At 37.8% G+C, this 20644-nt stretch overlaps 2 protein-coding genes across 3 annotated transcripts; one reads left to right on the forward strand and one right to left on the reverse strand.

The window, feature by feature from the left end:
- The first annotated feature begins 3146 nt into the window (after positions 1-3146).
- LOC102224841 (fibulin-7-like) lies at positions 3147-9610 on the forward strand. 2 transcript variants are annotated; one of them, XM_023332036.1, is made up of 8 exons: positions 3147-3300; positions 5981-6152; positions 6229-6399; positions 6923-7048; positions 7688-7864; positions 7943-8080; positions 8486-8621; positions 8930-9610. In XM_023332036.1, exons 1-8 carry the CDS (start codon positions 3232-3234, stop codon positions 9291-9293), a joined length of 1353 nt encoding a protein of 450 aa, XP_023187804.1. In that variant the 5' UTR covers positions 3147-3231; the 3' UTR covers positions 9294-9610. The 2 variants fall into 2 exon arrangements, with proteins under 2 accessions (XP_023187804.1, XP_005805026.2); XM_005804969.3 differs by having other exon boundaries at positions 5981-6140.
- A 5282-nt stretch (positions 9611-14892) lies between these two features.
- On the reverse strand, positions 14893-20156 carry LOC111608354 (zinc finger protein 260-like). The gene is made up of 2 exons (XM_023331952.1): positions 19916-20156; positions 14893-17474 (listed from the first exon to the last, which is right to left on the reverse strand). The coding sequence occupies exons 1-2, from the start codon at positions 20052-20054 to the stop codon at positions 15187-15189; spliced, it is 2427 nt and encodes an 808-aa protein (XP_023187720.1). The 5' UTR covers positions 20055-20156; the 3' UTR covers positions 14893-15186.
- Positions 20157-20644: the final 488 nt, after the last annotated feature.

Raw genomic sequence — 20644 nt, forward strand, 5'->3', positions numbered from 1 at the left:
ACAAATCATGCATCTCCATTTATCTGTATAGAGGAGAGTAACATTATTTGTAAGGCATGAAGTTCACTTGATTTTAACTGTTTCAACATAAAGTCGACAGTTATCAACTCAAAATGATGTGGTAAAGTAGAGACATTTTTTAGATTCAGTTTAGAGCATTTAGCACTATCAGATGTTATTGCAACTTCCACATCTTTAAATCTGCTTAAAATCTTGATTCCAACTTGTGGACGCAAAATGTTACCCACTTCCTATATGCCCACACATAGATACACATAGAAAGTTTTGCACTCTGAGTCGGAGTGTCACTGCTCTCACATTGAAAGTGTGTTTATACCATTGGTGTCAGAAATCCGCACATCCGGTGTCTGCGCCAGAGTTTGGCTGGTCCAGCTCAATGCTGCCAGCGGAAACAAACTGAGAAGCAGATCCAAGCTTCTGGGAGTTATTTCAGAGCCCATGATGAACTCCCACCAAATCCTTGGCAGCAGCAACGCTTGTTTGGCTCTCAGTTATCCTGCCTCCCTGCTCCTCTCCTCCCCCTCATCTGCAGCCAATCACATGTCCTCACACAGGCTGGAGCAATACGCTTTTCAGAGTTTTAATGCGTCTTCATTCATTTGCTAAAATTGTTCACGTCACATTTTCTAACCTTTTAAAAGTTGCTTCTTTGTAAAACCTAACAACAAATCTTAGAGAATGAATAAATAAACACTTTTTAATAAAACACTTAAGCTATTTAACTCCATAAATTAAGTGTGTTTGAAAACATAATATTTTGCTCTGACTTGATTGATTTATATGAGTATTTGTTTCTTATCCATATTTTAGGTTTGGATGAAGTGAAGCATATTTTCAATTCTGACTGATTTGTTAAATGAAATGCAGAAAAAAAATTGGATTTTGTGCTCTAATAAATCAATAATCTAATAATGTAATGCTAGCCTTCTTTAATATAATCTTATCTACGTTTTATAACTCCAAAAAGATGATAGCAATTAAATTTAAGCAGCACATACAATGATTTTTAACAAAATTACAAAATACATATAAAATAATTGTATTTCTAAATTAATTAACTTAAATAACTTAGGTTAACAAATTTAAATGGCTTGAGGTCGAGTTACTCATCAAATGTTTACAGTGTGTGTTGTAAGGTAGTAAAAATCAAGTAAAATGTGTGATTTATGATACATTTCCTAACATTTCCTATTTAAATGTACATGTTTCAATTTATTTAGAAAAAATATGGATTTATTGAAGCAGAATTTCAGAAAATTAGAAATGTTTAACATCAATTCTTTTTTTTTATGTACTCTGACGACTCAAGCTAAATATTTCTCAGACTTTAATGTGCATGTGAAACGCTTCTTAAAATCTTGGAAAATGAAGGCTTGAGCAAGTTATCGGAAAGAATTTTTGATCTGATTGATTACAATTATAAAACTTGGTAGCACTGGGAAGCACCACAAAGTTGTGGTTAGTTTACATTTTCCTCCTTGGCAGGTACGCCACTGTAGTGTCATAGTGTACTTTACTAAGTCATCAGGCTGAAGAGATTTGTATATTATTGCGATTAGATCTACTTTGATAGACTGGTGTTTGCATGCAACACTAATCCCTGGAACTGAACTTTTATTTTGAAAGTGTAGGTAACAGAGATTGGTTTTAGATTCAGTGCTTCAGCATCAGAGCATATAATCTATAGGAGATAACGGAAAATGAAATCAAATGAAGTCGAATTGGGGTAAGTTCTCCCCACACGCCCTTTTTTCCACATCTCCTATTGTAAAAGACACAAATCAGGATCTAAGCTTTGTGCTCTGATCTAATCGCGATCTAAGCGCTGTGCTCTGATCCACAGTCTGAGGACGGCTACAGAGTGGCACCATAGGCTCATGTCTCTCTTTGTGGGCTGCTTGCTTTGAGGATCCGGTTTCCATCTTTGTCATGTTCTCCTTTATCTGTGTAAGTTTGGTTTCAGCAAGGACTTGTCTTATAGCAGTCGATTCAAATCCCCATCTGGGGCCAGTCAGAAAAGCCCACCTGCTGAGGTGATTTCTCAAGTCAATCCAGCAACCAAAGGAGCTATTGATGGCTGACCCCATAACAGGTATTTAAAATCACAGCAGTACAAAATTAAACTCATGCAGATGGCAAAACTTTACTAAGAGTACAGAGATTCTGTCTTCATGTGTTTTTGTACTTATTTGACGGACTTAAATTCTCAAAGACATTTTATCATCTCAATTTAATTTCATGTCTGCATGCACAAACACATTCCTTTTTACTGCCTCATATTTGACATTAGCTTTAAAACATACAGACCACCAGGATAAGTATTTTCTAAAAACAACAATTCTTTCTTGCCACATCTTTCTCAGGAGGAAGGATTGATGCAAAGAAAACAACTCAATGCAATGTTCTTTAGTAGATAACGTTTACCAGCTCGATTATAAACTGAATTTGCATTGTGCTACACAAGGCTTGAAAAATACTTTATTTAATTTAGCTTAAATATGACTGGGTTTTATTGGCTTCATTTGTGTGTGAATTGTGAGACAGTTATTTTTTGTTTTTAAGCATATGCACCGACTGATGGCACCTTTTAAATTTCGTTGTTCTTGTGACAACGACAATAAAGATTTATCTCTATCTCTTACATATTTGTGTATAACCGGGCCTGGATTTGACTGGTTTGTTAATTTAGAACCTTACTGTCATAACATATATCATTATCTCAAAAACCCATTTACTTCAGGCTACTTTCCTTTTTCTTATGTTTGTCGTATATTTTTCACTTTCTTCCACTGTTTCTCCTTTCCTTTCAGCTGGGATCTGCTACAACCTTCAACAGCCTCATGTAGGTAAAAGTATCATCTTCCTTAAAACTTCATAAAATGAAGTACATGCATCCTTGCAAAGGGCGGGGATGCATGTACAGTATGCACATGCTCCTGCAGAGGGCACAGCTTCTCTAGCTGCTATAGAGAGGAAGTGCTCTCCAAATTAAGTGAAGGGATAATAACATGGTCACATTTTTCCTCCAAAACTCTTTCCCCTGATTGGTTGCTGTAAAGTAAACCCAGCATTCCACACCATTTAGCTACAGCAGCTTTTCCACTCAGGACTATTTCCTCACCTGACATTCCCGCTCCCTCTCAGGGAAGCTCAGTTCAAGTTCACTCTGCTGATAGTTTTCAACACACCAAAGGACTGCGTACTGGAAACATGTTTGCATCAGCTGTGAATCTCATTGCTTTGGTATGTGTGTGCTCTCTCCATCCTGCTTTTGGACAGGTAAGAATCTCTACAGAAAAGAAGTTCCTAACTAATGTGCAGAATGTGTCGAAGTTTGAAGTTTAATTTAAATAGTTTCAGGCTCTCATAATAATATTTGCTATTAAGGGTTAACTTCTCACAAATTTCTTTATGCTCTGAGGTACTCATGAGTATGATCATGAAAGTCCTCACTGTACTAAAGAGAGAAAAGCTTCTTTTCCCTCTGCTTTGCACGCAAGCTTCTCGAACAACATGCCACATTCCGCCAGGGCTGAAATCACGACCGTATCTGTGCTGTGCTTCACTGCAAGGCTGCAAAACATTTCCAGGAAGCTCAGTGTGTCTGTGAATGAGTCTCTTCACTTCATTACATCTATAACTGTACCTTCGTGTGCAGTATTTGTTTGCGTTCTCCTGAGATGTGGTCAACCTGAGCAGGTTTATAAATAAATGTAAGAACATGAGTATGATCATTTGGGTCCTTTAAGCAGTACATGTACCCATATGTTGCTTATTTTGATTTGATTTGTTTAGATTTTTACCGTAATTCCGTGCCAACTGTGGAAACATCAGTGAATTCACATTAGTGAATTAGTGAAGCCATGTAAAATCCCTTCTAGCGCAAACAGAAAGAGGCCTTTGAGAGCAACGCTGTGAACTCCAGCCTCCATCGCCACCAGATGACTGAAGTCTTTCCAAACCCCCGTTGAGCCTAAATAAAGAAAGGTGTTTCCAACAAATATTTGCATTTCTTATATAACCTCCCCCAGATGAAAACACTAATTGGTTGTGCAAAAACATGCATGAGCTGCTGGGCAGGTGAGGGAATGATGGAGATGAATGAATGAGTGTAATGAAGGGAAACGTGAAACCTAAAAACAAGAATCTAGCCCTCCTTTCCCTCTACATCCACTAACATGTAGTGATTTAACACAGGGAAGGCAGCTATAGTCCAAACTGAACCCAATTGGTTTTGTTTTCAATCTATTTTTCAGTGAAAGTAACATAGAGGCATCTCTGGAAAAAAATGAAGAGCCCACTGCACTGAACCACTTTGAAAACCTCCTGGTTTCCCCACCAAATACTGATTTCTGAACTCTTCCTGAGATAAAACATTAGTATTGTTGTTTCTAAATGAATATGAACTTGTTTTCTTTGTATTATTTGAGGTCTGAAAGAACTGCATCGTTTTTCATTACTTTCTGCTAATAAATCCAAAATTTTTGCTTCTAATTTCAGAGACATGTTGTCAGTAGTTCATAGAATAAAAGAACAATGTTCATTTTACTCAAACATAAACTACTCTTAAATTACTCTTTACCTATAAAGAGTAAAATCAGAGAAACTGATCCTTTTAAATGGTCTCTGAATTTTTTCTAGTGTTTTATATGTATGTAATTTTATGACTTTTACACAGAATATTCAATCTAAAACCAAAACACATGTCGCACAGAGGGTTTGTGACTAAACATTAGCTTTCTAATGAGGAAACTTCTGCTTGTATTTCAAGTGGCGACTCTTGAAGTACTGTATATACTTTTGAAAGTATTTATATCTTTGAATTTTACCACATCTTTGTCCCATTACAGCCACAATCTTTGGAGCATTTTGTTGGGATTTTGTTCATAAAAGTAGTGCACAACAGTGAAGATACTTTTCAAATTCTGACATGCCTTTGTATTCACACCACCAATCCTTCTTCCCCAGCCTGTCCTTGTGGGGATTTTTTTTTATCCCAAAATAAAATCTTTATGCTTTGACATAAACTCTGTCATTGTAAGAATAAATAAGTTTTATTCCAGGATCACCCTATATTTAGTTCCTCTTATCTTCTCACCAGCACTTATAGCTAAAAAAAGTAATCCCACAGCATGATGCTACAACCACTATGTTTAGTGCTTTGTGTGTTGACCAAAAGGTTTTGGTCTCTTCTGATCAGAGCAACTTCTTCCAGTGTTTGCTTGTGGAAAAAGTTGCAAAGGAAACCTAGAATTGGTTTCATTCAACAAAATTCTGAACTCCATTTTCTAATTTGCTGATTTCCCAAAGCTTGTTGTGGTGAAAGGCACATTTCCGTCCACTTTGCCTTTTTGTACTACTTTGTGTTGAACTATTACATCAAACCATAGCGAAATGCATCGAGGTTTGCAACAGTCATTTTACAAAATGTGAAAGAATAGTGGCTATGAATGTTTTTCCAAAGGACTGTATGATCTCCTCCACACATGGACATCTAAATAGCACAAATCTTCATTTTACACTTATGTTTGTGGCCATATACTGAAGCTCTTTGGCATCTGGAAGATAAAATGTTTATGGTTTTAAGGTGATTTATATATGACATTTGTTATTTAATAGATCTAGAAAAAGTTATCCGCTGGCACATCGGTCAGTGACAGAAGTGGCTTGTGGTCTCTCACTTTAGAAGATCTTTCTCTGTAGCTAAATATTTATCTTCAACAGGAGTAACTGCTGCAATGGAGCATAAATAAATCAAGGAAACCAACATTTTCTTTGAAGAACACTTCAGAAGAACTTTCTGTAATTTTAAACATTTGTAGCATAAGCTTTTGAAGAGTCTAGACCACAACATGCAACCAGTTAAAGTTTTAGGATCTATTGCAATCTGATGCAAAAATTACTGAAAATTGGTAACATTGCCGTTCTGAATTTTGCTTACTGTTCTGCTTTGTGCCAGGACTGTCCAAACAGGCAGGAAATCCAAGTTACGCTGAAGCAGGTGCAGAAGCTTTTGTCGGCCCATGAAGCCTCCTGTTTGCAAAGTCTCCGCAACCTGAGGAAGAAAATAAATTTACTTCAGAGCAGTACAGGGAAGCAGACAGCAAAATCTACAAACAGTAAGCTAAAATGTAAATAGATTAATTTTAGCAAAAGTGTATTTTAATTTTATGTTGATGTTTTTGCTAATGTCTCTATTTTTGCAAGGTACTTGTCCAAAACTCGACGAACCCATTAATGGGAGGAAACTTGGCAAATCCCACAGCGTCGGCCATGAGGTCCACTTTCTGTGTGACCCCGGGTATGAAATTGTGGGATCAGAAAGCAGAGTTTGTCAAGAAAGCCTCACCTGGACTGGCCAGCAGCCGACATGTCGAGGTTTGCGTCGAGTCCTGTGCTGTGTGCCCTCTGTGCAGAGACATTTCCTACATTTCCTTCTTCTCTTCCTCTTTTCTCTCAAACAATCCCTTTACTCTCTCATCACTATATTTTTTTCATTTTGACACCGTTTCATCAGAAATGCTACTGTTTTCCACATAAAGGTGAATTTTGAATGCGCTCTGTGATCACATTTCTTTTTCCCATATGTTGGTTGTTGCCCAGAGAAAGTCTGACATGGGACATTCCACTCCAGCCTCTTTGTCCCGCCTGATTGCTTCCTGACTTTGAGATAACAGCTCAAAGGCTGTTTGATCAAACATGCATTTTCTTACTAATTGGCAACACCAAACATTAGCCTTCTTTTCCCTTATTATTTTCTCATATTTCTATCTCACGCATCCATATGTCGTGATGTCCTGGTGGCTCGAGGATCAGGGTTATCAAGTTGCACACGTCACATGATCTGCAGCGTTCAAAAGTACCAGCAGTGCGTAACCTCGTCTGTGTCTTCCTCCCTCAGACTTCAATGAGTGCGCATCGTCTCCCTGCCTGAACGGTGGGACGTGTGTGGATGAGATGAACCAGTTTTCCTGTGTCTGTGCCAAAGGCTGGGCTGGAGAGACCTGTCAAAGCCCTGTGCCAACATGTGAGTTTAAAGCACAACATGCCCACGCTATGCATGTGTGGGAATGGCACTTTTTGTTTGCCAGTTTTCCTTCATCGTAAGGTAGCAAAACATTAAGATTTTGCTCTTGAGTGATAAATGAATGTACAGCACATGTAAATGCAGTTTAAATGTGACTAATTAAATTGTCTATGTCAGAATCTGTCCAAAAGACACAAGTTTCTTCAAAGTTTCAGTTTTACAACCAACAAAGACATCTTTTATTTGTGACAAATCTCCAACAATATGTTTATTAAACACTACTTCTCTCATATTTAAAGACCTCTTGGATCATTGAACCAAAAATGCTATTTTTCTGCACACGTCTAAAAGGTGGGCCAACCAGAGGCATCTCCAGCACTTCCTCTTCAAATGTGCAACATCTACACTTCAGAGCATAAAAGGAAAAAATGACAAATCAAAATATTGTTCTGGAATTGATCAAAATACTTCACTTATTGATCAAAATCTTTGCTGTTGGCAGCTCTGACTGAGCTGTCTGTCCCATTGTGTCAGATTAAAAAAAATGGAGTTGACACAGAGCACCGTTAAAGAAAACTACATCAAACTGAAAGCCTTTTCTGCATCTGACCGCCACTCCTCATCCCTCGTCTCCTTCAGTCTTCATCACCACAACAAATACTTCGGCTGGCTCCACTTTGGGTGCTTCCACCTTACCAGCTGCCACAGCCGGGGCGTACGTTCGTCCGTCACGCTGCACTATAGTGCAGGGGACCACCCACTGCACCTGTGAGCCAGGATACACCATCTCTGGTAGAGACAGCTACAGCTGCACAGGTATGCTCCATAGTTAGTCAAACTCTAACTACAAATGCCTGTTTGGGATGTCTAATGTGTGTTCATTGTGCGTTGCAGATATAGATGAATGTGAGCTCTTCCATAACGGACCAGCAGGAAAACTGTGTTTACATAAGTGTGTTAACACCCCTGGAGGCTATCGCTGCTCCTGTCCTGCTGGGTATAATGTGACTCGTGACGGACGCAGCTGTAAAGGTGAAGAGACACTTAGGGAGTTTGGAGACCAGCTTACTACGCCCATGTCATAGAAAATGAAGTTGAAACATCTAAAAATGTGCTTTAAAGATACAGAACAAGCAAACTGGGGCAAAAACCACAAAAAAGTTACAATATTATGAAAGAAGTGGGTGCAGCCTTGATGTAAATGGAAACAAAGAAAAGCAAAATAGTACGCTATAAAAAATGAAATGTTTTTAAACTGTGCCAGTACATGAAGACTACCTATAGTGTATTAGGAAAACAACTGAGAGTCAAGAACATGTATTTTTATGTGCATAAACTAAAAAAGATATATGTAGTTTTATTAGCATATTTTCTTCTCAGTTTGAACAGCAATAAAGTGTTTAATCATTGAAACTCCTGGTCCTTTTTCTTTCTCAGATATTGATGAGTGCGCTACCAGGCAGAACAACTGCACAAACGACCAGATGTGTGTTAACACATACGGTGGCTTCCAGTGTGTTCGGGTGGACTGCCCCAAAATCCCTCATGCAACATATGTCAAAACATCTCCCATGTGAGTAAAACCTTTAATACTGTCTCTAAAAATCAAAATCAAGTAAAAGTTGGTCTATTTCTATTTCATTTCAACACAAAATAAGGAAAATAAAATTCAGTGCACATAGTCGTTTTATTGTCATAAGCATTTCTTCTCTGAAGACCATGTTCAGTCTAAAGTGATGTAATGATGGATGGATGAGAGTTAAGTTTCCAAATTCTCTAAGGTAACTTTGACAGCAATGAAAGGAAAATACGCTATTTAACATAAAAGGATGAAGCAGAAAACAAACTAACAGCTTTAAATTTTCCTCTATTCTATTCCAGGCGTTGTGAACGTAACCCCTGCCCTTTGGACAACAAAGCCTGTTCTCAGACCCCAACCTCCTTTTCCTACCATTACCTCGCTGTTGTGTCCAACCTGTCCGCCCCACGCGTCATGTTCCGGGTCTCAGCCCTGCGCCAATTGGGCGACACGCTTCGCTTCACCTTACTCGGGGGGCGGCAAGCACGCCGCCACTTCACAGTCCAGCGCTCAGACCGTCAGACGGGTCAGCTGATGCTAGTGAACCCCGTCCAGGGCCCCACCGCTCTGGAGGCGGAGGTGGAGATGAGCGAGCTGGAGAGACGGGTCCAGCTGGGAAGGTACATCACCAAAATTACCATGTTTGTTTCCCAGTATGAATTCTAAAAAAAAAAAAAAAAAGTGAAATAAATATTTTACAAAGATTGAGAAGATTGTAAGTTGAACAGAAAACCAGCGTTCACATGACGCCATGCAAGACATAATTAAACTGTCTGTCCTGAATAAAACTACCAAGCATGCTGTGACGATACGGGTGATGAGTGAACGTTGCATAACTATTATTTTGCTGCTTTTTATTCTGGTTTTAAAACTTGTGTGATAGGACTTCATATTTGTGCCTGGGTGCAGTTATTAAATATCACGTAACCAATTGAAAGTCTTGCATTTGTAAAACTTCTTCTTCAAAAAAAAAAAAAAAAAAACAGAAAAACATGTTTGTTGAAATCTGTAAATACACTGAAAATAAAGTGAAACATGCTGCAAAAACCAAGGAATGCATTGGAAACCTGATAAATGTGAGCTGTGGTTGTTAAAAACCAGGAAGTCCGACAGGACAGAGCGAACACTGTTTGGAGAATTTGAAATTAAGCTGCTGAAAAGGGCTTCTGTGATTAAAGTGCAAGTATAAATTTAACTTTAGAAAATGCAAAACAAGTCAATGTTCCACGCACCCCAGATGCTTGATCTGTGTGATTGTTTTCCTGTCTTTAGTGGAAGAGCAAGTGCCTTCCAAAAGTATTCATAAAGCTTTAACTTTGTCACATAACGGCCACAAACTTTAATTTAGAATGTTAGTTATTAAATCTGACAGGGAAGCCACATAATGCAGTGATAAAGCGTTGCATGAACACAGTACAGAATCTGATATGACCTGAAAGAAGTTCTCGTGATCGACAGGTGTGTTGGTTTTCATTTGTGTTTATGTGGTGATGATAATTTCCTTATTGCTACGTTCATAAAGTTTTTGCCATATTACAGTTAATTTCTTTGTGGGCACTAGAATGATGTTGCTGTCTTAGGTCATTCTTTTGTATTTTCTTAGTCTAGCCATGTATTCTGTTCTTTGTGCATTGGATTTTGTTCTCTTATAACAATACTTTTATTCTTTCCCTCCTTGATTTGGAGTTTCTTTGAGTTTAACTCTCTTGTGTTTATTAGTCTCTCCCTCAGTTTAACCTGCATGCATTCTGCCCCAGCTGGTCCTCTTTGTCTCGGATTATTTCATCTGGTTCTATGTTATTCTCCTTAGTGTATGAAGTCACTGGTTCTCACTGTTCATCTATGGGTTGTTCTGTTCACTATGCATTTCCTGGACCTGATCTCCCAGTGTTATTTTCTGTAAGTTTTCATTATTTTATTAAAGCATCCTGTTTTATCAAAGTGTCTCTCTGCATTTGAGTATTTTATAAACACAAGCATGACAGAAGCAGGCAGAGGTCAGTGGAGAGGTCCACAGCTCGAGTGGAAGAATATTGAGACGACAAATAATAATGTAATAATGTAATAATAAGAACGCCAAGTCCTGGTTGCAGTTTTCAAGCACATGACAGTAAAAATTAAGGTTCTCCCTTTGGATAAATCAAACTAAGCTATTTGGCCAAAAGTCAAAAATTATATTTCTGTTATTATCATAAGTATCATAAGTAATATGAGTGTATTGTCCAATAAAGTATTAGTTCCCATCCATAGACCCAAATAAAACTCCCACTCATCTACATCTCACATTTTCTATATTTTACTTCTGTATTGTTTCTTTCCTGATACAATAATTTCTACACAAACTGAAACTGCCTCCCAGAACCATTTATGTTTATTCCTTCAGCTCCAAAACCTGTTCTCTGAAATGGACAGCAATAAAAGTATAATAATGAGTGATTACAGAAATTAATAACATGGTACTGTCGTCAGAAAACATTACACTCACTTTATGTTACCATTGATAGTGTTATTTGGTTTGTTAGTTGGCTTATTATGCAACACTGCCCCCTAATGTTCAGAGCTTAGACTAAATCTTCCAATATTCCAAACAGATGTATATATTTTTTCTTACTATGATAAGAAATAAATCATGCTATTATGGTTCAAAGAACTGGTATGAAGCACAGCTTCAGGATTTTCTTTTTGGGATCATTTTCACTAGTGTCTAGGTTGTAGTAGTAGACCTGATTTCCTACCTACTGGTTGGTGATTCCTGCATCCACTATAATGATACTCAAGAAACAGATCCTTCAGCACTGGAAGTCCCTCCTAGAGAAGGAACATACACAATTTATGAAATATTTAAGTGCACTTCCAAGGCAAGCTTTTTTTAAAAATTGTATTATGATGAAACTATTTCTCTTTTTGTACTTGTGCATGTTATGGTCCAGGGGTTCGAAGTTTTACTTTGCTTTTCATCAACTATTCAGTTGTAGTTAAATTTGTATGGAAGCCCGTTTCCGCCACTCTGCTAAAAAAAATTAAAATAAATTATCTCATTATAATGAGATACTATCTCAAAATAATGAGATAATTTTTTTTTTTACAGAGTGGCGGAAACGGGCTTCCATACAAATCAGACTGTCACTCAAGGATTACATACTATTAATAAATAACCGTTCATTTTAAATAATCAACACAGATAATCTGATGAATTTTACTTTTCGAATTATTCCTAAATAAAATCAACTAAATCCAATTTAACTTCAATTCTATTTAATTTTTGAGACTTCTTTTTCTTTTTTTAAACGATGCATGCAACAAAAAAAGTATGGCAATTTACAATAGTGCAAATCTGCAGAGGGCTTCGCAGAGACAAACTTAGAAATGGGAACACAAAAGCATAAGTGATATAAAATATATTAAATAAAACTACAAGTGGACGATTATTTTGGTTTTAACATGCATCAATGAGCAATTCCATTAATATTTCAGTCAGGTATCCATGTTTCAATATATTTCAGAGATTCCCAATACCATTGGAATTCAGATTTTTTTAAAAAAATTAAAAACTGGGGATTATCTTAGCTCTCTGTTTATGAATAAACATTTTTACCAGACAAAATATTAATTACAACACAGTTGTAGATTTTTGTTATTCAATAATACTCCAATTATTCAGCTTAAATGACAGTTTTTTTTTCTGTCACCAAATTCGCAGACTATTTCATTTTTCCTGCTGATTCTACTCATTACATTTCAGTAACTGTTCTCCAATTGAACTCATATTTCTGCAAATTTCAGCAAGAGCATTCGATGAATGCAACATGTGCCCTTTTAACAAACGGTTAATAAGCTACTTGTTAAAGACACTTCCATTTTTATAGAAGATGCAATTGTTCTTGTTACGTTCTAAGACTTTAAACATATATCTATAAAAGAATCTTTAAAAGAAGACGGCATCAGAAATGAGAAAAATTATACAATTAAGATGGGAGACACCAAATTATTGAAGACAATAATCACACATTCTTTGTACAATCAAGAATAATAAATGATAGTTTACAGATGGTATTACATTTCCTGTAATGGACAAAGGTATCTTAATGTATTTGAAAAGCTTGTAGACAGCTAAAAATAAGACTGTTTAATATAATTTGAAACAAATGACAGCATCGGTTTCAATCGCATTTTGCTTTTAAGACAAACCTGTTAACACTTCCGACCCCCTCCCCTCATCCCTTACCCCCCCTAATTATTCATATTCATATTCATATTCTGTCATATTGAAGTTTGACAAGAGGCTGTACCTACAGTCATGGCCAAATGTTTTGAGAATGATTCAAATGTTAATATTTACAAAGTCTACTGCTTCAGTTTTTATAACGGCAATTTGCATATACTCCAGAATGTTATAAAGAGTGATCAGCGTAACAGCAATTAATTGCAAAGTCAATATTTGCCTAGAAAATGAACTTTATCCCCCAAAACACATTTCAACTTCATTGCAGCCCTGCCTTAAAAGGACCAGCTAACATCGTTTCAGTGATTGCTCCATTAACACAGGTGTGGGTGGTTATGAGGACAGGGCTGGAGATCAATCTGTCATGATTATGTAAGAATGGCACCACTGGACAATGATGCTTGTCCAGTGGCATCACTGGTGCTTGGCATCATTGTTTCGCTTCTGTGAACCATGGTTACCTCGAAAGAAACACATGCAGTCATCATTGCACTGCACAAAAATGGCCTAACAGGAAAGAGAATCGCAGCTAGAAAGATTGCACCTCAGTCAACAATCTATCGCATCATCAAGAACTTCAAGGAGAGAGGATCCATTGCTGCCAAAAAGGCTCCAGGGCGCCCAAGAAAGACCAGCAAGCGCCAGGAGCGTCTCTTAAAAGTGTTTCAGCTGCGGGATCGGGCTACCAGCAGTGCAGAGCTTGCTCAGGAATGGCAGCAGGCAGGTGTGAGTGCATCTGCACACACTGTGAGGCGGAGACTCTTGGAGCAAGGCCTGGTCTCACGGAGGGCAGCAAAGAAGCCACTTCTCTCCAGGAAAAACATCAGGGACAGACTGATATTCTGCAAAAGGTACAGGGAGTGGACTGCTGAGGACTGGGGTAAAGTCATTTTCTCTGATGAATCCCCTTTCCGATTGTTTGGGACATCTGGAAAACAGCTTGTTCTGAGAAGACAAGGTGAGCGCTACCACCAGTCTTGTCTCATGCCAACTGTAAAGCATCCTGAAACCATTCATGTGTGGGGTTGCTTCTCAGCCAAGGGAGTCGGCTCTCTCAGTCTTACCTAAAAACACAGCCATGAATAAAGAATGGTACCAGAATGTCCTCCGAGAGCAACTTCTCCCAACCGTCCAAGAGCAGTTTGGTGATGAACAATGCCTTTTCCAGCATGATGGAGCACCTTGCCATAAAGCAAAGGTGATATCTAACTGGCTCAGGGAACAAAACACAGAGATTTTGGGTCCATGGCCTGGAAACTCCCCTGATCTTAATCCCATTGAAAACTTGTGGTCAATCATCAAGAGACGGGTGGACAAACGAAAACCTAGGAATTCTGACAAAATGTAAGCATTGATTGTGCAAGAATGGACTGTTATCAGTCAGGATTTGGTCCAGAAATTGATTGAGAGCATGCCAGGGAGAAATGCAGAGGTCCTGAAGAAGAGGGGTCAACACTGCAAATATTGACTTCCCGCTTATACACTCTTGTTACTGCAGTATGGGTTAAAAGTTGTTACTCTCTTTAATACTGAAATACTTCAATATATATTATACTTTACCTTTGTAAGCATGATCATGCACTTAAACTCAAATATTTATGCAAATTACAGCAGTAGCGTTCAGCACTCACTACATTTTCAAAGGAAATGCAAGTGATCATGTGACTTTGTAAGGAATTAATCAAACATATATCTATGTGTAGAGATGAAATTAGTTTCAACTTTAAGAAAAGATAGTGATCTTTATTAGAAAACAGCCACAGCAGAAAATAGAAAAATTATACAACTACGACAAGCTACACACCAAATTATTGGAGAGAATAATCACACATACTTTGTACAATCAAGCACAATCAATGAAGGAAAATATGTATATTGCATTTTCTAAGCAAAAGGGCATATTTATTTATTTGAAAAGCTTTTATATAGACTGGTTAATATAATTTTAAACAAATAACAGCCTCAGTTTCAGTCTAGTTTTGCTTTAAAGACAAACCTATCAAAGATTTTTTTTAATACAGTAAATTTCAAAGTGCAAAACAATTACCGTAATGAAAATCTACAAAGAGTGCACAACAGCACATTTTATTTTGGATAAAAAATTTATTAAAGTAAACCTCATTCACCCCACTCATTCTTTCCGCACAAAATAATACAAATCAATACTTCAAATTCATATTGTACATCTCTAAGTATCCAAATGTCAAGATCCAAATGATCACATTTAACAAATTAGAAACTTAAACCATTTTCCCACTTTATAAAGAAAGCCCTCCAGTTTTCATCTAAATGACTTTTATAATGAACCTCAACATAGGACAAATATGGAAAATAGTTCTACGGCTTTTCACCAGTGTGACACCTCATGTGCCGAGTTAAATTCAACTTTCGACTAAAACTTTTTCCACAGTTCCCACATGAAAACGGCTTTTCACCAGTGTGAATCATCATGTGCCCAGTTAAATGATGCTTTTGACTAAAACTTTGTCCACAGTTCCCACATGAAAACGGCTTTTCACCAGTGTGAATCATCATGTGCCGAGTTAAATCCTGTTTTCGACTAAAACTTTGTCCACAGTTCCCACATGAAAACGGTTTTTCACCAGTGTGAATTATCATGTGCCGAGTTAAATCCTGTTTTTGACTAAAACTTTTTCCACAGTTCCCACATGAAAACGGCTTTTCACCAGTGTGAATTATCATGTGCCGAGTTAAATCCTGTTTTTGACTAAAACTTTTTCCACAGTTCCCACATGAAAACGGCTTTTCACCAGTGTGAATCATCATGTGCCCAGTTAAATGATGCTTTTGACTAAAACTTTGTCCACAGTTCCCACATGAAAACGGCTTTTCACCAGTGTGAATCATCATGTGCCGAGTTAAATCCTGTTTTCGACTAAAACTTTGTCCACAGTTCCCACATGAAAACGGTTTTTCACCAGTGTGAATCATCATGTGCCGAGTTAAATCCTGTTTTTGACTAAAACTTTGTCCACAGTTCCCACATGAAAACGGTTTTTCACCAGTGTGAATCATCATGTGCCGAGTTAAATGATGCTTTTGACTAAAACCTTGTCCACAGTTCCCACATGAAAACGGTTTTTCACCAGTGTGAATCATCATGTGCTGAGTCAAATTCTGTTTATGACTAAAACTTTGTCCACAGTTCCCACATGGAAACGGCTTTTCACCAGTGTGAATTATCATGTGCCGAGTTAAATCCTGTTTTTGACTAAAACTTTTTCCACAGTTCCCACATGAAAACGGCTTTTCACCAGTGTGAATTATCATGTGCCGAGTTAAATCCTGTTTTTGACTAAAACTTTTTCCACAGTTCCCACATGAAAACGGCTTTTCACCAGTGTGAATCATCATGTGCCCAGTTAAATGATGCTTTTGACTAAAACTTTGTCCACAGTTCCCACATGAAAACGGCTTTTCACCAGTGTGAATCATCATGTGCCGAGTTAAATCCTGTTTTCGACTAAAACTTTGTCCACAGTTCCCACAGGAAAACGGTTTTTCACCAGTGTGAATCATCATGTGCCGAGTTAAATCCTGTTTTTGACTAAAACTTTGTCCACAGTTCCCACATGAAAACGGTTTTTCACCAGTGTGAATCATCATGTGCCGAGTTAAATGATGCTTTTGACTAAAACCTTGTCCACAGTTCCCACATGAAAACGGTTTTTCACCAGTGTGAATCATCATGTGCTGAGTCAAATTCTGTTTATGACTAAAACTTTGTCCACAGTTCCCACATGGAAACGGCTTTTCACCAGTGTGAATCATCATGTGCCCAGTTAAATGATGCTTTTGACTAAAACTTTGTCCACAGTTCCCACATGGAAACGGCTTTTCACCAGTGTGAATCATCATGTGCTGAGTCAAATTCTGTTTATGACTAAAACTTTTTCCACAGTTCCCACATGGAAACGGCTTTTCAAGGGTGTGAATCATCATGTGCTGAGTTAAATTCTGTTTTTGACTAAAACTTTGTCTACAGTTCCCACATGAAAACGGCTTTTCACCAGTGTGAATCATCATGTGCCGGGTTAAATCCTGTTTTTGACTAAAACTTTGTCCACAGTTCCCACATGAAAACGGCTTTTCACCAGTGTGAATCATCATGTGCCGAGTTAAATTCTGTTTTTGACTAAAGCTTTGTCCACAGTTCCCACATGAAAACGGCTTTTCACCGGTGTGAATTCTAATATGATCATTGAGAGCATGTTTGGCAGTGAAACGTTTTTCACAGATCACACATGAGAAAGGTTTGCTTCTTCCCTGATTTTTCTTCTCAGCTTCAGCAGCTTCCTGGAAGTTGACTTGGTTCCCATTTGGTTCTGATTCAGTGTGGTGTGTTTGCTCATAAACAGTAGCCCCCATGAAGGTATCAGTCTCCTGTTTTGATGCAACCTGTTCTTCACTCTGACTGCAGTAAACTTCTTTCCCTTCCACTCTTATCTGCTGATGTTTTAGATCCTCCTGCTCTTCTTTTCTCTGTTGATCATCTGGCTCTTCCTGTTCTTGTTTCCCCTGCAGAGGTTCTAACTCCTCCTGGTCCAGAGTGGAGCTCCTCTCCAGGTCACATAGCTTCTTATAAACGTTTTGTCCTTGGCGATCTAGAGAAGAAAACAGAAAAAAGAGGAATTGTTAACTTTATTTATTGAAGTAAATGAGAGAAGACTTTAATTTAATCCCAAATTTGTAATTGGAAATTTTTAATTAAGTGCAAGTTATAATTATTTCTGTTATTTAGGAATTATTACATTTTATGTTGGTTATGTTAGTTAAATGTCAGTTTTATATTCAGGATTTATTGTGGCCAGTGGGAAACTACGTAAACTAACTTACACTAATCTAATCTATTTATACATACAAAAAAATAAAAAATAATCACATGCATAACCTATAATAACAAGGCATGGTTACAAATGTCTTTAGACTCGTTTTAGATGGCTGATCAGCGCAGAGTGCAGGATTTTTAAAAATTTTTTTTAAATGCCACATCATGCAGATGGCTTTGTCTTTATGTGCCAAAGTCAGGTGAACATTTGTTATTATGCACAAATGTACATCCTGGAGGAACTTTGGTCTTGTTTGGTCTGTAGTAAGATGATCATCTTTAGTAAGATCTTACTAAAAGATGTTGTCATCTTTTAGTAATTCAGTGCACTTAACATAGGCCATACTTTGTGGAAAGGGTCACAAAGTATGGCCCTTTATAGAGTGGGAACTCTCAACTGAGGGAGTGACAGTGATGTAGAAGACGTAGGATACATGCAGTACATAGTGAATATTCATCCACTATGCACTGTATTTATTTAGCCTTCATATTTTTTTATCCGTCTCCCTTTCTCTTTCAATTTTTATCAGCTGTATCTTTCTAATTATCAGAAAGATGATTTGGTGGGGAGACAGTAAAAGGGCTTTTAATTTATAAATAAATAGCTAAACATGTTTGCAACCTTTCAAATAAAATAACCATGTTTATTAATACACTTTAAACAATAATGATGCAAACAAAAATGCTGAGTAATCATGTTAGTCTAAGAACCTAATATTTCCAATCTTTGAAGTCTATTTCTGTAAAAAGCTTCCAGTCCAGGGCGGCATGGCTAACTCCGCTGGTTGCCATGCTTACGTTAGTCTTCTTATGAATAACGGATGCATGCGGGGATACAATTATCAATATATATCTTCAGTAGAAGACCTTTTAAAGAACATATGTACAAGATATTTTACTTATAGTTGATTATTAAAGTATTTTATGGACCTTACCAAGCTCCGCCCACAACCGACCCAAGTCTCACAAGCAAAGCCTCACAGCGCGTTGTTTCTACTAAACATGACTCGATTAGTGCATCATTTCTACCGGATTTTCACAATATATCAGCTACTACAATGGACAGAGGAACTAACAAGTTCACGTCATCATCTGGGAGGAGGTTACTGGTTTCTCAGTCACAAGCTGGTTGCAAACCTGAGGCCAGCAGATGTCAGTCAGTTATGGTAGATCTGAAAGTTGGTTTGATGACGTCAATATGAGAAACTACAGACTGATAGGAGGAACCAAAGAGCTCCGTAAAGGTAAAGGCAAGTCTTCTGAAGTTGGGATATAATTCATTTAATTTCACATAATTACCTCGGTAGAAGCCATTTGTTTGTTAACATTTTATGAAATATATTTGTTCTATTTGATGTTTGTTGTGAATGACGTAAACTCACAAATGAACGAGGTAATTAGTCCAACGTTTAGAAACTACAGCGGCTGTAATGCGCCACAGCAAAGGTAAACAAAGGTAAAATAACCCGAACAGGTGATCAACTCAAAACCACTCCTACCTTTTTACTCTCACTCTCTCTCTTTGTAGTTTAAGCACACCTGTTACCGTGGTAACCGCCTGCGCCCCGGAAGCCGAGCAAAGATTACGTTAAAAACAAAACATTCAGTCCGTTACGATATCAAGTTTCCAGGCTTGATATTTATTTCTCGATTATTAATCAGCGCTTCCCTGAAAACAGCGATGGTTGATTGACTAGCTGTACTTGGTGCTAGAGTGGCTAACACGAGTAACAGTTTAGTCCAAAGCCTTTTCTGCTAAAATAAAATCTTTAGTGTATGTCAGATACAGACACATTGCATATTGATCTGTTTAGCTAACGTAAGACTGTGTAGCAGGCAGGCTTCTAGGTGTAGAAGTTGTATCAGTGCTGCCATTATGTTGTACTTAGCTAACGTGAAGCTAACGGTGTGTTTGTGAGACGGCCACGCACGTGACCACGTAGAATGGGCATCAGCCAATGAAAAGCGGCTCCTCTGGTAAGGTCCGTTGACTTGCTCTCGTACAGGCAAAACGTAAAGATGCCTGGTCATGTGACGATTCGCCGTAGCTAGATGAAACTGATATAACTTAAGAGTAGACAACCCATTATATTATTTTAAAACTTTAACCAGGACCCAAAATGTCAAAGCAACATTTCTAGATTCCGAAAGTTAGAAAAAATGTCTGGCCACAATCGTTGCCGGCGAGACGGAACACCAAACGTTGGTGTTTCCTACCTATTCGGTGTAAGATGATCTGGGGAGTCCGGGAAAAAGCCAGCAGTCTGCGCTGATCGTCCATCTCTTCCTCCGACTCGACGGTTATTTCGTTAAACTCTGTGAATGTTTCTTCCGCAGCTCTTAACCACTTGTTCATGAACTTGTTTAAGCTGGACCGAAGAAATGTTTAAACATTCACACGTTAAACAAAACAGACCACGTGCCCTCCGTCTTCATCCTCTACAACGGCCTCTTCTTCTTCTTCGATTTTTTTTTGGCGGTTGGCAAATCTATGGAAGCCCGTTTCCGCCACTCTGTTAAAAAAATTATCTCATTATTTTGAGATAGTATCTCATTATTTTGAGATACTATCTCATTATTTTTGAGATAGTATCTCATTATTTTGAGATACTATCTCATTATTTTTGAGATACTATCTCATTATAATGAGATAATTTATTTATTTATTTTTTTTAACAGAGTGACGGAAACGGCCTTCCATACGTATGAAATAATCATAAATAGGGATTCAACAATTATGAATACAGCCACAGTTGTCGCTTTAAAAACATATTCAATACAGAAGGAGACACAAACTGACTAGAAAAACCTCCTGTGTATTTTAGTGAGTAAGTTTTCTGTATCGCCACCTCTGGCACTACAAAGTGAAGGTTGTAATTCCTGCTTCCAGCTCTATTACCATGATGAGCCGCTAACTAACCCAACATTACTGCAGGGCTCCTCCCA

The sequence above is a fragment of the Xiphophorus maculatus genome, chromosome 4, assembly GCF_002775205.1.
Source record: "Xiphophorus maculatus strain JP 163 A chromosome 4, X_maculatus-5.0-male, whole genome shotgun sequence".
NCBI lineage: Eukaryota > Metazoa > Chordata > Actinopteri > Cyprinodontiformes > Poeciliidae > Xiphophorus > Xiphophorus maculatus.

Excerpts from the sequence above, each read along its gene's own strand:
- LOC102224841 (XM_023332036.1), top strand. The coding sequence starts at position 3,232 with ATGTTTGCATCAGCTGTGAATCTCATTGCTTTGGTATGTGTGTGCTCT. Across the intron at positions 6,400-6,922 it reads CCAGCAGCCGACATGTCGAG|ACTTCAATGAGTGCGCATCG; the intron begins GTTTGCGTCGAG and ends TTCCTCCCTCAG. Across the intron at positions 7,049-7,687 it reads TCAAAGCCCTGTGCCAACAT|TCTTCATCACCACAACAAAT; the intron begins GTGAGTTTAAAG and ends CGTCTCCTTCAG.
- LOC111608354 (XM_023331952.1), bottom strand. The coding sequence starts at position 20,054 with ATGAACAAGTGGTTAAGAGCTGCGGAAGAAACATTCACAGAGTTTAAC. Across the intron at positions 17,475-19,915 it reads GATCATCTTACACCGAATAG|ATCGCCAAGGACAAAACGTT; the intron begins GTAGGAAACACC and ends TTTCTTCTCTAG.